The sequence below is a fragment of the Prosopis cineraria genome, unplaced genomic scaffold, assembly GCF_029017545.1.
Source record: "Prosopis cineraria cultivar Desert tree isolate PC_DT_omini unplaced genomic scaffold, ASM2901754v1 PC11, whole genome shotgun sequence".
NCBI lineage: Eukaryota > Viridiplantae > Streptophyta > Magnoliopsida > Fabales > Fabaceae > Prosopis > Prosopis cineraria.
The window spans coordinates 44,851,724-44,873,260 of NW_026555342.1; the positions used below are offsets into that span (position 1 = coordinate 44,851,724).

The 21,537-nt window shown below is 31.1% G+C and overlaps 1 protein-coding gene across 1 annotated transcript; it reads right to left on the reverse strand.

The window, feature by feature from the left end:
- Positions 1–10,182: 10,182 nt before the first annotated feature.
- LOC129286552 (isoflavone 7-O-methyltransferase-like) lies at positions 10,183–14,365 on the reverse strand (the record flags this gene model as incomplete). The annotated part of the gene is made up of 2 exons (XM_054922497.1): positions 10,183–10,607; positions 13,544–14,365. Coding segments are annotated over 2 exons (1,125 nt in total), but the record flags the coding sequence as incomplete, so codon positions are not given.
- Positions 14,366–21,537: the final 7,172 nt, after the last annotated feature.

Sequence of the window (21,537 nt, forward strand, 5' to 3'; positions counted from 1 at the left end):
ATCTTAATATCTTTAAGCTTGTGAGTTATGTGATTTTAGCTTATAGTGGATTATAGGAGTTGAGCTTTTCACTGTCTATGATTCATATGTGATTTAGTATGGTCACGTGCATGATATGTCATGTTAGGCATACCAATTAACATTTCATGCCTAAATCAGGAGTGATCCATATGTGATTTGTCACTTGTGTTTCTGTGATGCCTCGACAAAGCTTCTATGCTCCATTTCATGCAAGCCACCCTTAGGTATGCATGCTTAAATTGTCATATTGTGTTCCCGTGCATATTGTGAAGTGCTATTTCATGCTTGAATGAGAAAATATCCATGTGCGATTTGTCACTAAGTATTTTGAACAAATTTTAGCTAAGTAAGTCTTGAGCCTTTTCAAGCCTATTCCATAATTGTACACTTATGTGATTTATCACTCTTCATTCTAAGTCTTTTCAATCATACAATTCTTGCTTGAAAGCATATTGGTCCCACGTGTGATTTGTCTTCTAGAATGGTTGAGTTTCATAACTAGCCATTTCACGTATGAGTAATAGAGTATTCCACATATGATTCATCTTTCTAAATGGTTCTGGTTTTAGAACTAATCATTTCACTTGTGATGAAGAGTTGGTCCCATGTGTGATTCATCACATAGAATAGCTTTAGCATTTTCACAGCCATTTCATGCATGAGAACTATAAGGTCATACGTCTGGTTAGTCATTCAAAATGGTTTGTATATTCTTTACCTCTAAAACACACATGAGGCACCCTGATGTTCCTGTTTGAATTGTCACATATGCTTGATTAGAATGTGACTAGCTCCATTTCATATGTGAAACGTTTAGTTGCATGCAAGAAATGTCACTAATGGCTTGAAACACTGTTTCAATGGTTTGATAATTGCCAAAACTATATATATGATACAATTCAAGTCTAGAACAAGAGTTCTAATCTTTGAGCACACTATTCATCTTTTGAGCATTCTTAAAAGGTTTCAATTATGCATTAAAGTATTGCATTCATTCATTTATCATTCTTGATAAATCTTATGAAAAAGCACTCATAAGTTCTTAAGACTTCAACTGTATTGTATCTACTCTTCAAGAGAGTTTTCTATGAACTTTTTATTCTTTAATTGAAATTTTCAAAAATATTTTTTCAAGTAATTTGTAATAACTTGTTGGCTGTAGCAAAGTTTGTTGTTGAATCAAGACAAGTTAAGCGTTGGGAGTTGTATTATGGTAGTAAGAACCTATTGAAACTTGTGAGCTTAGTTGAAAATCTCAAGTATGATCTTGAAAACTGGATGTAGGCTAAGCTTTGGATTAAACCAAGATAAATCCCTTGTGTATTATCTATTCTCCTCTTGCTCAAATCTTCCTTATATTTTAAGTTCTCTAAAAAATTTTAGTATCACCTTATTCACCCCTTTTAGGTGCTAGTCTATCCAAAACTTATTTTGTAAGCCATGGGGCATTCTTTATTTTCTATATGCTTTTGTTTTCTAATCAACTTTCATGGATTTCAACTTCTAAATGGCATCCCATTCTTTTATACTTGATCTTTACTCTAATTTAGACTTATTAAAGTTGAATTGAATTGTTTTTAAAGTGATAAACTTAGGATCCACATATTTTAGTGAATTTGGCCTTTTATTTTATGATATTTCAAATTTATCAGCCATGGTTGGGTAATCAGTTAGGTTTAGTCCTGTGATTAATGTGATGATTGTGGCTAAGTGTTAGTTTAATAAGAGCAACCTTACAATTGATATGCCTCCCTCTTAAGAGAAAAATGAAAACAAATTACTTGCCTCTATAGTTAAATCATTTGCCTTTGCAAGTAAGATATTAGCTTCCTTTTTAAGTGAAAAATTAGTTGCCTTTAGTTTTAGTAGTTCAAGTAAAAGAACAAATTCTAAGTAAGAAGGGAAGCCGCTTGCTCCTAAGAAGTTGAAAACTTGTATGTGTGATGTTTGGAAGTCTTTTTCTATAGTAGGATTTAGGGCTAATGACACATTTCATCTAGAGGGAAGGATTAGAGGCAAGGACAATTGCTTTTAAAAAATATGTTGAGGAGGTTTATGGCATTAATTGTTCAATTGGCTTAAGGATAAATATGCCTACTAGATGGAATTCTACTTTTGCAATGCTTGAGAGTAGATCACAATATCTTCAAGGTTTTTCTAGCTTTGCATGTCTTGATAATAATTTCATTCATTGCCCAACATATGAAGAGTGAGAAGAAGAGAAGAGATGTGCAATTTTTTGAGGCCATTTGATGTTATGACAAGATTGATGTTTGGGACATCTTATCCTACTTCAAACTTGTATTTCTTTTAAGTTATATAAAAAATTCAGATCTTCGAACGTGAAATATGGTAAATGGTGATCTTGTGATACAAGTAATAGCTTAAAGAATGAAAGAAAAATTTGACAAATATTAAAATGATTATAGCACTATCCATGTGTCACGCCCCAAAAATAGGGATGACTGGCATAAGATGTGAACCACATCATACATCTCGTAAGCCACAAATTCAAGGTTTATTTCATTTAATTAAAATGTACTCAATTTTTTATACTGACATTTTAATACTATTGATACTAATCATTATAATAATTATTTCAACATTTTGTAAAAATTTTGATAGAACCTCTTCTGTGAATAAGATCTCTCAAAAATTCTATATCATAAAAGTTTTCCTTAAACATTTTATCAATCAAGAGCTCGGCTCTGTCCATGCTAGCAGGTAAAATGTATAATAAACTAAAGACTCTAATTATAAGTTATGTGGAGCACCTAATCATATATCTCATGACATAATATATAAATTTCATCTTTACATCCATAAGACATATTTACAGAACAAGCCTCCATTCTGTTCCGCAAACACCCATCATTGGTAAGCAAGACGTACAGCGTTAATTATGCTATCTGAGACCAAAAATAATTTTTCAGTGAATAACATTCCAATAATAAATAAAGTGAAAAGTTTGAAATAGTTATGTAAGTTAAAGAGACAACAATTTCCGTAAAAATTTAATAAACTTCATAATAAAATGGCTCTATAAAATTTCAAATAAAATCTCAAATCATTGAACTATCATAGCAAATGATAATTTCACTTGATTTCAAGAAAGCACATAAATGAAATAAATATTTATAAACAAATTACTAAATAAAAACCAATAGAATATGAAATCATCAAATGATTGGATTCATAATTATAGGGATTTATCAGAACAATTTACAAACATGGACACACAGTCCACGAGAGTAACTAACCAAATGCAGCTTATGCCACAAAAACAAACGTGGACACATAGTCCACAAGGATATGTAACCAAACACAGTCGAAGCCATGAAACAGACGTGGACACACAATCCACAAAGGTAATGCTAACCAAACGCGGCTTGAAGCCACAAAATCAAACGCAGGTACAAAGCCCACGAATAACCATCCCTTTATTTCACGTGCGTTGGCCATCGCACGAGGCTAGCACCTCCTATAAACCCCTGCTAGCTAGGTGTACCATGGTGCGCCAAGGGCTAACGAAACTGCCGTTAGCAACCAGTGTTCTACATAAAGTCCCTTTTTAAAACCATTTTCAAATATGCAAGAAAATCATCACTTTCAAGATATAGTTCTCATTCTCAAAATCAAACTCGCATGAATAATTTTAAGCATTAAAACTTGCCAGAATCAAATTTCATATCCAATGCTCATGCTTGCATTTATAAAAAATTTTCAACTTTGAACTCGCATGAATCATTCTTTGCATCTATCCAATATTTAATAGGATAAAAATCTCACAATCAAAGTTCAAACTTGATTTAATTGATCAAATAACATTTCAAATTTGATAAAGCTAATTTCTCAAAATAAAATAATGTTAATCAACAAATATTCAATAATCCCATTAATGCTATAAAAATAATTTCCAGAAAAATATAATATTTTAGTAAAGGAAATTTGAATTTTAAAAAAATTAGTTGGGACGCTATCCACTTACCTGAAGTGTGCCCGAGTACTAAAGTTAACTTCTTAGAACCCAATCAAACCTTCCTTCCACTAAATGCCCTATCTAATATAAAAAGAAACTTCAATGGCATAACCAAGTCTGATAAACTCTTCCTAACTATTGTCAAGTGCAAGCAACAAAACTTAATTAATATTATATATACACATAGCATAATTAATCACTCTAAATTCCAAATTCTCTTGTCACCCTTTCTATTAAGCAACTCAAAGGCATTCCCAAATCAAATTTTTAAATATTCTCATTTATAATATCATCCATACAATTTCATAGAATGCAACTTGTCTCAGCAAAGTTTCATACTCCAAATTCTTCATACCATTCAAGTTAAATTCATGAACAATTAATACCCAAACTAAGTATGTACCCATAAGAGTTAATGAAATTTCAAAAAAAAAAAAATCACATCCAATCACAACTCAGTATTCCACTAAAATACAATCTCCTAATAAACTTTTTATCAAAATTCCAAAACTACATTACCTCCAATATTCCACAATAAGGCTTCTTTTCCTTCTTATTATATATATATATATATATATATTAACATTTACATCCCTTATCACATAGTTCATCAACAACCATTTATTTCCATGATTTCAAAATTACCCATACAAACCTCATGCCTAAATTTCCTTTGCAATCTTCATTATAAGTTTATAGAGTAAGAACACTCAAATTGAACATACTAATTCAATGACCAATGAAATTTTAAAAAATATAACCCAAGTAAAGTTTTCTCATCATTTTGTCAAACACCTTCCAAACACTAATTCTTAAGCCCAAACCATACTTCTTACTCTTTCATTTCATTTCCTAAAGATTTCCAATATAAACATTTAAATCAAACAACCTCCCAAATCCCATATCCTCCAACAAAAGTATCAATCTTAAATCCATAGGATTCTAATTAATTACGTACCATCTTGGTCCAATATTAAAATTTCATCTTGAATCAACCTCTCATCCTTATTCAAAAATTCACGATAGCAGAAAAATTGAAGCTTCATCATTTCAACCCTAAGATACGAGCACCCACAGAAATGATGAGAGAAAAGTAGACTCAAAATTTCTTTAACTCCGTTCACATTGGTAGACACAGGGAGGAAGGGATGGAGGTAGATATAGGGGAAAAATGACAGCCATCAAAATGGACCTCCTATAGCCACTTGAAAGGATGCTGTAAACAGGGAGAAAATTTTAAACTCCCTTAAACCAAATCAGAGACGGGAAGCATGAAAGGAGGAGGGAAAAACAAACAGTGGCACACAAAAATAGTTAACCACGAGAACTAGGGAAAGGAAAGCTCACTGTGGGACTTCACATTAGTAGTGGACGGAGTTGTCGCACCTATCAACAGTGACAATTTAGCAGCTAGCGAGGCTGATCGATTTGTGATGCGAAACAGGGGAGATAATGAAGAACTCCAGCATTCCCAAGCAGTAAAACAATAGAGGAAGGAGAGGAAGGCTCCTCGTTCCAGTAGCTGGTGTCAACCCGTAGGGAGAACGGAGGAGGTAGACTGGAGGAGCTGAGGACGTGCTAGCTGGTTTTGGAGCTTTCGAAGAAAAATGAAAAAATAGGAATGGAAGAAACTGACATGCCTTTTATCTTTGTCTCTCTTTAATCTGGTTTGTTTTCTTTGTTTTCTTTTTTTTTTTCACTAAGGGGTAAACTTGTAATTTCACCCAAACACTGGAGCAAAATTAAATAAAACCTCTCTCTTGCACATGATAGATTCGAACCGAGGACCTAAAAAATTAATTGACAATACAACTACCACTAAACCAACAATCCTTCTTATTTAAATATTTCCACAATTAATACAAATACAATTAAAATACATTATTATATATTTTTAAATTTTACTTAAAATTCCTGGGTATTACACCATGCAATGTAGATGTGTACTTGATCCATGAATAAAGATTCAAATGATACATTATACGTATGCAAAAATTGACCCTATCAATTTCCCTACTAAGATTGATTAGAAGTATTCAAAGCAATTTAAAATATATTATTTTAATCAATACAATTAGATGGAAGCTCTTGCCTTTGATCTTAAATCAAGTTCAACAATTCCAACACAATCAAATCAAGTTCAATCCTCTACTACTTCTAGTGTTTCAACTTCAACCATGACCAATAATGTGCAAGGGGTTTTAGATGTATTTAGTTTCATGTTATTATTAATCTTATTATTTTATTTTAATTTATTGGTTGGTATTTTATTAAATTTTTACATGTTGTAAGATTAGATTAATTATACAAGCATGGATGTTATGTTTGTTGGGAAGTCTGAGCTAGAATTTTATTTGGATGAAGTATTACTTTAACCCCATGCATATCAAGATTTAGTTGTGCTCCATTGGTGAGATACTAATAAGGGTAAAGTTCCTATCCTTTCATAGATAGTGGCTAATATCCTTAGCATTTCTATCATTACAGTAGCAAGTGAATCATCTTTTAGTATTGACTCACGTGTCTTCACAAAATATCGAAGAGCTCTTTTTCCTAATAATTTTCAAGCTCTTATTTATACTTGTAATTGTTTAAGTGGTTTTCAATATGATGGTAACATAAATATGATTTGTTTGCAATTAGGAGTACAAATATAGTTTTAGATGGTGATGATAAACAAGAAGAGCCACAAGACTTGGACTTTGATCATCTTTGATTATGTTGATTGTTCTTGTCTTGTTATTTTTCAACTTTGATGATATGTTGAATACTTGAATGTGTTATACTATTGTTGGATTAATCTCCACTTTGGTTCTAGTTGTTCCATTGGATAATGGATATCTGTGTGGTGTTTTCAATGTTTTATTTGTCTCATATAATCTTATTTGTTGATGCTTGTTTTATTTTAACTAATTTAATTTGAATTTGTTATGAAGAGATCTTTATTTACTAAGACACACACTTTTTCTTTTAACATGGTAGAGGAAATGGGTTTGTGGACCTTGTTAGAACTTAGAAGGATTTGTTAGCACAGTAAAATTTTAAAAATAGAAGATAAAAAGAATTAAGTGGCTATTCACGACGGCATGAATAAGCTTGAAACTTGAAGGGGTTCAGTTTGGGCTTGGTCATTTTCTCAAGAAGTTTGAGCTAGCTTGATTAAACTAGCCTGCCTGAGTTATTAACTTTAAAATGGGGAAATGCCACTTTGAATACACACCAAATATGATTGGATACAAGATCAGCTTTGCTAAGTCATTTAAATCTTATTTAGTGTTACTAAAAATTGCAAAGAACTAGAGAAAATCTTATGCATTTATGAAAGTTGAGATTTTAATAATTGTATTATTGAAAACTTATAAATAATGTAATTTTGTATGCTTTTTGTTTTAGTTTATCCAATTACCGCAATTCTTGATCTTAATCAAATCAAGGAGAAGCCGTTTTGCAAATAATAAAAACTTGAAGCATATATTGATATACAAATTAATTAGGGAGAATGACATATAGGTCCCAAGAGGATCAATTAATTTAACTTAAGTCCTAAGTGCCAAACTCTAAGAATTTGCAAGTTCAGTTCTCAATTTTGTAACTTTGTTGTGATAATTTGCAACTAAAGTTCCAAATTTTAATAGGAAAACTAAATTTGTTTATTCTTCAATCGTGTTAAAATTTGAAAAATAAGTTGCAAATTTATCACAATAAAGTTACAAAATTGAGAGCTAGACTGGAAACTTTCTAGAGTTTAGCACTTGATCCTTAAGTTGAATTAAATGGTCCTCTTGAAAACTATCTATCATTCTCTTGATTAATTAAAGACATATGAAGTTTGAAAGTGTTCAAGAACATTTGATAACAACTCTAGCTTTTTCTGGAGACCATTTAACAACTCTAACTAATCGACTAGTTAAGGAGCAAGGAGGTGTGCATGAGGTTCAAGAAAGAGGAGTCTAAGCCAAACATATCAAGAAGGGCATGCTCAAGGATCCATTATAAGGGATCGAAGGCCCAATGATTAGGGCTAAGACCAAAGCCATGAAGGATGCTCTTAATGGATTGATTTAAGATTTTATTGAAACCAATCTCATGCCCAATAAAGAGATCCAAGGCACCATCTTCACCCTTTGGAGCATCCAAGAAGATTTGTCACATGCAAACTTGGAGTGCAAGATTGGATCTTTGACTAGTTAAGCAAGCGTGATTGGTAGATTAGTTTCCTTAGCTATTAGTTTCATATTTTCATTTAGGTATTTATTTCTAATATCTTTTAGTAATTTCCTTAGTTTTTGGGTTTCAAACTTGCAATTTAAATTATTATATTTTAGGTAAGATCTTAAAAAGTGTCATTATTTAGGAAAGTTTCTAGATTTGATTTCTATTACAATTTGGTCAACTTTCCTATTTTTTTCGCCATAGTGGCACTATCCACCTCCTTCATTTTAGAGTTAGGATTTTTATTCAGTTGCTTATATATAAAAAACGCTCCTATAGGTCCTTATTTGTATAAAAAAATAATTATTTTTTCAACACCTATAGGAGTGCTTTGACAACAAGCGCTCCTCTAGGTCTGATTTTTTTTAAAAATTTTTTATTTGTGAAAACCTATAGGAGAGCTTAAAGAAAAAGCACTCCTATAAGTCCTTATATATATATATATATATATATTTTTTAGACATCTATAGGAGCGCTTTAACAACAAGCGCTCCTATAAGCCTTATTTTTTTTTTTTGAAACCTATAGGAGCGCTTTAATATAAAGTACTCATATAAGTCCTTATTTTATAAAAAAATATTTTATTTTCAAAAACCTATAGGATTGCTTTTGTCTAAAGTGCTCCTATAGGTCTTATTTAAAAAAATTGCTTTTTTTTTAAAATCCATAGGAGCGAGCACTTTATTGATAACTGCTCCTATAGGGTTAGTATTTAGGAGCATAAAAAAAGTGCTTCTGTATGTGTTGCTTATATTTATCGGAGTGCTTTTTTGCATAAGCACTCTAAAATAGGCACTTCTAAAAATATATTTGGTAGTAGTGTCATGTAATTGGTTTTGACAACAAGTTTAATTGGAATTTTGAATTATTCACATATTGTGAAAACTTTTCTTGTGCCTTCTAAGTATTTGAGAAGATTGAGATTATTAAAGGATTGGTATTCCTTTGTAGGTGCCTGTGGAGTTAGGGGTCAAAAGTCGATGCCTTTTGGATTCTAAATCCTAGACCATTAGAGAAAGGGTCAAGAGATAGGTTCTTATTGGGTCAACTATCCAAACCTATCTTGTTTAGTTTCTTATCTTTATTTCTTGTTCATTGTTGCTTCTAGTTTTTCACTTCTACTCTATTATTTGTTCTTGTTTGTGTAGTAGTTGACAACTGCGTAATGATCAGTTAGAATTTGGAGGGTCTACTTCCAAGCGCAAGTAGGGATTTTCACGTAACCAACTTTTGCCCTCTAATAGCATATCTAAACTTAGGAGAGAATTTCAATAAAGAACAATAGATGTGATTTATCTTCAAATCACACCCAATAAATTCTTAAGGGACTAAATAAAAATTATATTTTGAAATCAAATTACCAAAATACACTTTATTTATTTCTTTTTTAAAAAATATTTTAGTCACTATTACTGAAGGCCCACCGCCAATGGCTAGACTGTTGATGTCACTAGGGCTACCTCTAACATTGTCACCAGAGCTTTGATGACCACTGGCCAATAGGTTGAGAATTAATTTTCCATGTTAGCCAAAGAAGGGTTTAATCCCATAACCCTTTAGTTTGCCATAATAAGATTGACCATCAAGCTACCCAAAACTCTTTGTTATATATTACAAAAAATAATAGGATTTAAGTGCATTTTTATCCCTGTATTTTCCTTCAAGGAGCTTCCTAGGCACCCTGTACTAATAAGTGGGTCAATTTTTTTTATAAACAATTTTTTAAAGGATAGTCCTAAAACCAAAGCAAGGAGTAATCTTGTAATACAAGAGGATAGAAGTTTCAAAGGAGATAATGATTAAGAACAATCTTCAATGATTGAAGTAAAACCAAAACAAGGAGTAATCTTGTAATACGAGGAGGAAAAAAGGGAGTTTCAAAAGTAGATAGATAATGATTAAGAAATATCTTCAATGATTGACATAAACCAAAACAAGGAGTAATCTTGTAATACGATAAGGAAAGAAGTGAGTTTCAAAAGTAGATAGATAATGATTAAGAACAATCTTCAATGATTGACATAAAACAAAAACAAGAAGTAATATTGTAATACGAGGAGGAAAGAAGAGAGTCTCAAAAGCAAGATAATGATTATGGATAGGCTTTAATGATTGACCTAAAACCAAACCGAGGTGTAATCTTGTAATGTTTGAAGCCTGCAGCTTCTAGAAGCTTCTTCCATTCTTGTTCAGTTCTTTCTTTCCCATTGAGGCAACCCATCTTCATAACGTCGAATAAGAGTTTCACATGTCTCATGTCATTGTCATCTTCCTTCTCCTTTATAACTGCCTCAATGATTATCACCTTTCCTCCTTTGCCTTTCTTTGTGATTGCCTCCTTACATTTGTTCAGGATCTTCAAAGAATCTTCATCATCCCAATCATGTAATACCCACTATAAGAAATCACCGGCACCAAATGTTAACCCTTTTCAATAATTCAATTGAATATTCAATGTAACAATATTGTTATTAAGAAATATAAAATCCATAACAATATTAGATCAAGAAGGGAGTTTTAAGTGAATAATTGGAGAGCTTTAACATATGTGATTTAATTTGATTGGCTCAATATAGATTAGTCGGGGACCTGATTGAGCATATGTAAAAACTGTTGTTGATATAAATAAAAGGGGATGAGCTATGCACTTAAGATTCCTTTTTCTTCATGAACTTTTTTTAAGGAGCATTGGGCATCTTGTATTGGATAAGTGGAGCAATTTTCACTCAAAATCATTTTTCTAAGGGATGAAAAACCCCTTCTTTATTCCTTGGTCACTTGTTAATTTCTAAGAGATGAGAATCTTGTATTGGCCAAGGCCTACATGTATGATAGGCAAGACTCTGATCATGTTGTTGATACTAATTTACCTCTAAATTCTTTTTCTAGTAGCACTAGGCACTTTGAAGTTTTATTAAAATAAAACTTCATAAATATTTTTAAAATATTAAATATTAAATATTTAATAATTTTAATAATTATAAATATTCACCCAAGATTTATAAATTATTTTTTAAATATTGGCATCTGAAATTAGTTTTCATAAATTTAAGATGGGAAAAATTTCATTATAGCCCCCTTAACCAAACTTATTGACAATTAACCCTTCAAATTTTGAAACATCAATTCAATCCCTGTGGGTCCCAATTAGGTTAAATTAAAATTAATTTTTTTTAGAGACGTGACACAAATAACCTCAATTCCTTCAAATAAAAACAACTGACATAAGGAAAATGAATAATTGATATATAGAAAATGAACATTTGACACAGGAAAAATGTGCAACTCTCATTAATACCAAACACCATACAAATATAAATAAGTGAAATTAGGTGCATTAACAACTTATATAGGAAAAATAAATAATTGATGTATGAAAAATAAACATCAAACATAGGAGAAATTTACAATTCTCATTAATAGTATAACACCACTATAAATAAAAACAAGTGAAGCTATGTGCATAAAGAACTCATGGAGGGAAAAAGAACATGCATATATGGAAAATAAACAACTGACGTAGGAGATTGGGTTTATTTGTATCATTTTTCTCAAAAATTGAATTTCAATTGATATTTCAGAATTTTAGGCAGGTTAATTGTCAATAAGTTTGGCAAGGAGGTTGCAGTGAAAATTTTCCTTTAAGATGACTTGTGAATTGTATGTGAACAATTTGTAAATAATAATAATAACATTCACAAATAAATTATGAAAATCGAGCTTATAAGAAAATTAATATCGATTAAGTCTTTTTTAAATTTTTTAGATCCTTTTATGTAATTGTTTTGGTCAACTAACAATCTTCCTCCATGATATTGCACTACCCAAATTTAATTTTTTAATATTTTGCAACTTTGTATTAAAAATAGAGAGAATAAACCTCCAATTAGCAGATAAAATTAATATTGCTTTGTTGAGTTTGCAACTTATTTTCCTAATTTTAAAATTAAAAACATATTGTGTTATATGAAAATATCAATTAAGAACTTAAGGGACTTATTTTGCATTTTAACGTTTGTTGGGACTTTATTTGAATAAAATAATTTTTTAAGTGCCATTCATCCTTATGAGTGTAAATCACTCTAGACATATTACAATTAATATATTTTTAGCCTAGTTGAAAAGCTGATCAAGTAACACTTCAGTTCCAAATATCTTTTAATTTGACCATTATAGCTAAACAAAAAAAATTATGGAGAAGGACCGAAAAATTTAAGGGACTTAATCAATGTTAATTTTCTCATAAGATCATTTTTGTGATTTATTTGTAAATAATAATATTATTTACAAATCATCACACACAATTTACAAGTCATCTATATATATAAATTTCTATAAAACTAGCTTGCATTGTAAATATTTAAAAATAATTTATAAAATTTAGATGAATATTATGAATAATAAAATTTAATTTATTAAATATTAAAATATTTAATAATTTAAAAATATATATTAAGTTTTATTTTAACAAGATTTTTAGAATACCCAGTGCTCCTAAAAATATACTCAAAGACATAGTTAGAGTCTTACCTCTCATTTTGTGCATGTCTCACCCACATGCCACATCAAAAAAAAAAAAAAAGACAAAGTTAAAGGGTGATTAATAGAAGGATTTTTTTTGCCTCTCGAAAAAATGGTTCCAGGAAAAATTATCCTGCTTATCAGTACAGAGTGCTTAACGCTTCTAAAAAAAGTTTAACGGTGAAAATGAACCTTCACCCTTATATATTTAATATACTTTTTCCTAATAAAATAAAAACATATGAATTTTAAAGTATCAAAAATATTAATGGTAAAAATTTTTGAAAATTAATCCACATGTCCTTATATATTTCCTCAATTTTGAATCATGCATTTATATAGTTTGATCCATTAAATATATGTAACCCCTTAAATTTAAAATTATGAATGAATTATTAACTTTTTAAAAACAAAAACAGTTTAGAGTTAATAAAAATATTAAATATTTTTGGCTGAAAAAAAATTGATTTAATATGTTTAAATTTTATTATTTTTAATGAAAACTTTATATGTATAAAAATTATTTAAAAGAAAACTTAATTACATAAATTTTAATTTATACAAATTATGTAATTAATTCTAAAATTATATAATTTTTTAATAAAAATATAATAGTTCTTAATTTCAATTTTTAAAGAAGAAATTCAAGGATTTTAGCCTAGAGCTAGGATTAAGAAATTTAATTAATTAAACTATAAGACCTCAATTAACATAAAATAAAATAAAATATAAGGATCTAATTCAAATTTAAAGAAAACTATAAAGTCCTACAAATATATTTTTTCTAAAATAAATAATGTTTTAACTTGCCTTTAGAAGAACAGCATCGGCGGAAGGGATGGATTCAAACATGCTACCACCAACATAACTAAAGTTATTGCTTCCTAAACAGTTTTCCACAACGTGTGGAAGATCAAACACTAAGCATTTTAGATTTGGGCATGCTTCGGAAATGATTCTGCATGTAGTGCCTGTGCCACCTCCAACATCAACTATGGATTCTAATCCTTGGAAGATTGACTTAGAGTCTCTCAACACCACGCTAATCATTTGTGAATCACTCACCATGGCTTCATTGAAACACTTAAATTTTTGAGACTCACGTTCAAATACATCCCAAACACCACCCCCAAAGGCACTCTTAGCCATTATATTTGCCTCACCTTTGAACCAACTTCCTGAAAAATCAAAGTCAGCCATGAGACCAGCATCAGCAAACCATAACACCATTGGTGCTAGGTTTGGTTCCATGCCTTTAACGAGTAGTTTAGAAGATGGAGTGAGAGTGTATGCCTCCATTTCTTCATCTTCCTCGTTCACTCTTTTTTCTGCTGCTAAGAAGCCATTGTGCACCAGTAGGCGAGCAAGCTTCTCTAGAGAGGCAAATTTTGTCGGGTGAAGTTCAAGATTGGAGGCTAATTGAGGAATAGTAATGGGTTGGCCATGGTTGTGGATTATGTCTGGAATTCTTAGCTGAACAGCACACCTGAGAACTGCGGCATTAATGTAGCTTAAAATGTGTTTGTACAAGTGAGCTTGAGCTTCAAAGTACTCATCACTTGCTGGGATGGCTTCAACGAACACATAACTGTAGGGTGACTTTTTTTGTTTTGATGAGCTCTTCGTCCTATGTCAATAAGCTCAGTTTGCAATTTGGGCCTATAAAAAGAACTCATTTGGGCATTGTTTCTATAAAGCAAAGAGCCCATGCTTACGTAGAGCAAATTGACCAAGAAATTAAACACTTATCTAGTTTGTTAAGAAAGTTACATTTAAAATTAAACACTTAACTAGTCTGTTAAAAAAGTTACATTTTTTAATGGAATTTAAGTAATTCACGCCGTGTCCATTATCTTTGCTTATTACTATGCTTTTCTTTGATGGCTTTTCTATTTATTATTGAGTCCTAGTCTGTTTCCATGTCTCTACCGAGAGCATTCAGAAAAAGAAAAGCTCCATTCATATTTTCTTATCCATGACTTCTATTAATCCTTATCCCCCCGGTTTTCTCAAACAAAGTACTTTAATCCTTTTATACATGATCAATAACTTATATATTTTTTTTTTCTTAATTTCCTTGTTGATTATAAAGTTTTAAAATGTTGAGCATGCAAAACCTCTTATGCTTGACCAATAATGTTGTGGCCACTTGCTTACATTAATTGGTAGCGGGGGTATGTATTGGTGGGACTAATTCAAGTTTAATTTTATATCGCTTATAAGTTAACCTAATTTGCAAGTTAGGTTGTTGAATTTGATTTAAGCTATATTTGAATGACATAACTAACTCAATTCAAACTTAAACATACACATAACTAACTCAATTCAAACTTAAACATACGTCATGGAAGATTGTGGCCACTTTCTTACATTAATTAGTAGCGGGATTATATATTGGTGGGACTAAGTCAAGTTTAATTTTTATATCGCTTATAAGTTAACCTAATTTACAAGTTAGGTTGTTGAATTTGATTTAAGCTATATTTGAATGACAAAACTAACTCAATTCAAACTTAAACATACGTCATGGAAGATTGTTGGCAAGTCAATTGCGAAAATGTGGACATTTATACATAATTTGTATATTTAATTCATATTGCATTAAATAATAGGGTTTTTTTTTTACAGAAAATAATAGGGCGCAAAAATACTTATAATTTTTTTCAAAAGCTTCCAATATCTTTAAATCAACAATAGTGTATGGATACCCACTAACTTTATAAAAGAGGCTAACATTCTCTAATCTATCAAAATAGACTAATGTTGACTATTAAGTTCTAAGGATAAAAGTTAATAGATTGTGGACTAATGGCCTTTTTTATAAAGTTAATAGGTACCCATGCATAATTGTTGACCTAAATATGCTAAAAGTTCATGTACAAAAAGGAAGAATCATATTTAAGGTCCCGAGTTAGAAAAATGGCAACGAAGGCCCAAAACAACAGAAAGTTTAGCAATGAACAAGACAAGGTTTAGCAATTTAGTTGTGCATGCTGAACTTTCTATTGTTCTAGGCTGTCATTGTCATTTTTTTCTCAACTAGGCCTTGAATATGATTCTCCCAAAAAAATTTCTAAGTATTTTCATATCTTAACCTTAAAATAATACTATGGAATGTATACTTAGAAGAACCTCTGATGTTTGTCTATGAATATTGTCTTTTTATTTTATAAGATTAAGGTATAATTTTGCCCTTAAACTATCCATAAAGGAACAATATTGCCCTAAACTATTCAAACTAGCAATGTAGCCCTTAAATCAATTAAACTAGAACAATGTTGTCCCTGCCATTTAAAGCCCTAACATTTAGCCATTAAGTAAGAAGGTTGACCAATGAAGGCTACTTGCCTCAGATGACTTTAATGACCATAACTTTTAAATTAAATAAATTTCTCTTCCAATTTATATTTTATTTAATTGTTTTAGTTTATAGAAAATGGAGAGTGGTGGCTTGATGAAATTTGTGTTGGTTGCTCACTTGAAGGTCATGAGTTTAAATTCTATTAAGCAAAAGTTTGATTTTAGTTCTTTTTTAAATTATAAAAAAACCTTGTGCCCTTTTTTGTAATTTTCTTTATGCATTTTCTTGTAATATTCCTAATTTCCTAATGTTTATATTTCTTCTTCTCTCAATCATATGCACACGTCAGGGAAAAAAATATTTTTGAATCCTTCGACTCTCAATCTGGTTCACCATATTTCTGTCTCCCTATGTGCCTTTTCAAGCTTATGCTGATCTCTTATGTGTGTCCCTAGTCACTGCCTTTCCCTTCGTTCTTATTCCTGTGCCATTTGAACAACAGATCTTATTAATGGGAAGTAAGAGAAAGGGATCTAAAATTTCCTTCCCTTCACTGAGTCGATCTACTTCTCTACACCTCACTATTAACTGTCCTTATTGCTATCATTGCTCGCTTGCTACTCTTCTCTTCTTTTACATTATCGATTGTTGTAGGGGTTGAGTCACCAAATCCTCCTCCCTTATCGTCCACCTCTACTCCTCGTTTGTTTTGTATGGGCATGCATACGTGTGTCTTCGCAAACCTCTCTTTCTCCTTAGTTTTGGTCATTGCACACGTGTATGGTAAGCTTCTTGTTTCTCCTCTTGTGATTAAAGATTCTGCCTTTATTTTTTCTTATTGTTGCCGTGAATCTCTTGAGAAATTAAGAAGCTAATTTGATTTAGTTGATGTAACATCCGAGAAAATTTAATCTAGGTACATTAATCTAATAAGGGTAATTAGTGAGTTAATGAGGTTTATGACTAGAGAGGCTTAACTTGACATAATTATTGTGATTTCAGCCTTAAAAATAGGTCCGGATTGATAGTAAGGAAAGAGGGAGAAAAAGTGAAGAATTATTCTCTGTGCCACATACTGCTGTGCATGGTCAGTCTACCGCGATGCACAGAGATAAATTTGAAAGTAACGGGCTCCTCTATGGCCATGGCACATGACAAAAAATTTGATAAATCAGATACTTTCTGCATGCAAAAATAGAAGAAGAGGAGAAGAGGAAAACGAGGAGAACGCTAGAGCTCTACTAGGGTACACACGTTGGCTCCTATTGTTGATGTTTTGAAGCTCTCAAACACTCAAGGTAAGTTTATCATGTCTTCTTCTCCTCTCTTCCCCTCATTTATGATGGTTTATAGTAGGATTTGAGTTGAAAGGTTGAAATTTAGTCTATAAAGGTATGGGTAATTTCATTAGTTAAAATAAGTATAATAAAAATTGTTTAAGGTATTAGAACACCACATTGATGATTTACAAGTGGTTGATCTATGGGAGCATTTAATATCCAAAAATTAACATAAATATGATAGTTGAGAGAGGTTTATGTGCATTAATGATGGTTTGAAGTGTTATTAATGATAATGTGCATTAATGAAACCTAATGAGCCCATTGGGTATGAATGGATAGTGATTATGGGTTGTTAGAATAGTATGGGTGGAGATATGTGTTGATAAATTCTCAAGATTTAGACAATGATTATATGCTTGTGGTATGGATGTAGTAAGATTCATTTTTGGCACCATTCAAGCTTGGGAGAAACTTTGAAAGTTGATATTGTGAGGGGTAAACCTTTGACCTCTCAAATGTTTGAGGTAACTAAGGGAACTTAATCTTTATAGTTGAATGTTAATTGTGTTTGTGAAATGTGAATTATGATTTAAATTAATTATACATATTAGTAAAGTGTTTGATTTGTAAAATGGTTTTGGAAAGAAAACCTTGATTATAGCACCATTTATGTTTTACGAAATTGATTATGATTTGTCATTATGAATGGAGAATTGTGATGTATTATGTATTAATTATGTGGAGTAATTGAATATGGTTATATGAGATTATTTGCCATGAATTAATCATTGAAATGCATAATATGTGATAAATGTGCATAGCATGATCATTAGCGGAAGCTCGCCTAGGGAGAGGAGTAGATTGGTTTAAATCTACATGACACTGGTAGTGACCGTTAGAATCAAGAACTAGCCTTGGCACTAACCATTGAAATCGGGAGGTAGCCCTTGTCCCATAGTTGATTTGAGACTGTCCTACTTATTCTACAAGGGACTTAAACCTAACTAGTCTCCACCAGTTCATGAGGAACTAGATTAGGGGTACGACACCCCATGGTTATTAATATTGGGGTAAACCAGATTACATAAGTGAGTGAGTTCACCCTAGCTCAGTAGCTCCTTACAAGTGGAAAGCTAGGTTAGTCCGTGAAGGATGTAGCCATGTGATACTCATCGGTTTCATGTCAGAGGTAACAGGAGGATATAAGGTTGGCATATGATCATGCATATAAGTTTGGCCACATGGTTGTTAGTTTTATGGTCCGACATATGTTAGGAGTGCATGATTGTTATTTTTATGACCCCATGTTATGAATTGCAAAATAACATGATTATTGTGTGTGATAAGTTTGGTCACATGGTTGTTAGTTTTGTGAACCATGGCCGAGCATTTATTCATGTTATTTGTACTAAATTTCCTATTTGTATCTATTTATAATTAATATGCAATTGTATAGGTTAGGTGAAACTTGGTTACTGAGTGATTATACTCACCTCAGTTCTCAATATTTTCAGGACATAGCTCATCGGATCTGACTCGGGGAAACCATACAGAGGCTTAGGATTGTAGTGTAATCCTCCTTATGCCTCTTTTTCTTGTTGTCTTGTATATTTGTTAATGTAATTGCCAACTAGGAACGTTTGATGTTATTTTTTCACTACTTACATTATTTTGTGTGTAACTTGTGTATTTTGCGCCTTGGGTTAGTAAGTTTTGATTGTAAACACATAGATAGGGCTAAAATACTTGTGCAAGTAGAAATATCTGTATTTTGAAAGATTTAGAATGAAATTGATAAATTTGTGCAACTTATGCTCCTCCTTTATGTTTTTAGAAAATCAAGGTTGAATGGTGATTATGTGATATAAGTGTTTTTGATTGTATGTGGTGCATTACACGGGTACGCAAGATTCTATTGAGCGTGGTCAGATGGTTGGTATAGACTATTGGTACTCGTGGTTGAGTTAGGACACCCATTTATGAAATTTTATAAAAAAGTGGTAAAAAGGGGTTTTGGTGTCTAACTTTTTATAGAGAGAGAGAGAGTTAGAGTGTCAAACCAGTACCATTAGCTAGAGTTAGGAGAAAGCTTCATGTAGACACTGAAAGCACCTTAATCGGATGTCAGATAGAGATTTGGGACGCGTGAAAAATTCGCTCCTTGTGCTATCAAATGACAGCGCTGATGCTGTCAAATTCGTGTAATATGCCACGGCGCATGGCACAGAGAAGACAAGCTGTGACACACATGCTGTAAGCCACGACACACATGTCATTTTTCTGCACAAAATGTTTTTGAGTTTTAAAACTTATTGTTTTGGGTCCCAATTGGTTTTTAAGCTTTCGCATTACTTTTAAAATTTTGATTTGAGTTTATTAAATAATGTTTTTGATTCGAAATGTTGAGTTTGGGATTCCTTTCAAAAAGGATTTGAAAAATTTTCCTTTCATGAAATTTTATAATTTGGTAATCCTTAGAAGGTTAAAACCTAGATTGCCATGATTTGGAGTTAAACATGTGGTTTAGTAAGGGAGACCTTACAGTTGATGCTTTATATAATTTTATTGGGATGTTAAAGTTAAATGTTGATGATAATATTAATATAAGGCTTATTAAATTTTCATTTTGGTTGGTTGACACTCTTCCCTTACATCTATTGTCATCCCTTCCTCCCTATGCATGCCAATGTTAATGGAGGTAAAGAAGTTTTAAGCCCACTTATTTCTTGTAGTTTTTTTGCGTGAATGACTGAATGGATGATTGAGGTCGCAATTTCTCCTTTTGGTTGATGCTATCGTGAGTGTATGAGAAGGATAGAAATTAAATTGCAGCTGAAATTTTGGTACAGTGCTGTCATGTTAAATGTGAAAGATGATGCTTTAATTTTCTTAAGTTAAGATTGGTTTATTCAATGAAGAGATTGAACTTAGGAAGTTGATTTACTTATTTATTTATATATTAGAGAATTTTGGGAAATGGAATATAGGATGAAGAAGTTGGTTGAGCTTGAACAAAAAAAATTAGTACAGGTAAGGTGTTTGATATAATGCTTATTAGAAGAAATTTTATTTGATTTCTATACATATTTTTTAATTTCATTAATCCTTGTGAGTGGCATATCCAAGTTGAGTACTAATGCTGTATAAACTTAAGTTGAAGATTCCAAAGGAAATTTGAGCATGGAATTAATATCAAACTATTTGAATTCTTGAAAAAAATATCATTGTGGATGAATTTTGTGATAAGAAATTGGAATTTTAAAAGAACTTATGAGGGAGTTGGAAATGATACATGGTTGGTGTTTGACAAAAAAGATTAAGGGGAGATAGTATTTTAATGGAGTATTGAGCTATGGCATTTGAGGGATTTTTATGTGCAATGTACTCTCTTAAGATTTCAAATTTACTATAGCAAAATTTTGATAGTAAAGATGTTCAGAGAAAATAATTGAAATTACAGATAGTTTATTTAAAAATTTTAATTTAATTTATAGGTATTTGGAGGAGGAAAAATTTAACTGATATGGAAAAGTGAATCCTTGAATTCTAGGAATTTTAGATCAATGGATAGCATCCTAACTAATTTTTCAATAAAGATTTCATTTGTTAAAATAGTACATTTTTATGCAAATTGTTTTAATAACAACCATGTGGTTATTAAATAGTTTGTTTATTAAAATTCTTTATTTCATGAAATTATCTTTATCAGTTTTAAAATTTTAATTAATTAATAAATACAAATTTGGATTTTGATTATGAGATTTTATTCCATTGAATATTAGATTGATACAGAGAATAATTCATACGAGTTCAACTTTGAAAATGAAAAACTTTATTTATTACTGATAATTTTCTCACATATTTGAAATTGAATTTAAAAGGGACTTTATAGTTTATACAGAACACTAGTTGCTAACAGCAGTTCCGTTAGCCCTTAGCGACTTGGCTAGTGATTAGTTATTTTGAATTTTGTGAGCTCTATTCTCATGTTTGATATTCGTGGGCCTTATACTTGTATTTATTTTCGTGGCTTCAAATCACGTTTGGTTAACATTACCCTCGTGAACTATATGTCCATATTTATTTTCGTGGCATAAGCCATATTTAACTATTTATCCTCATGGACTGTGTATCCACGTTTGTTGGTTGTTTTGATAAATCCCTATAATTATGAGTTTTTAATTATTTGATGGATATATTTTTCATTAGTTTTGATTAGT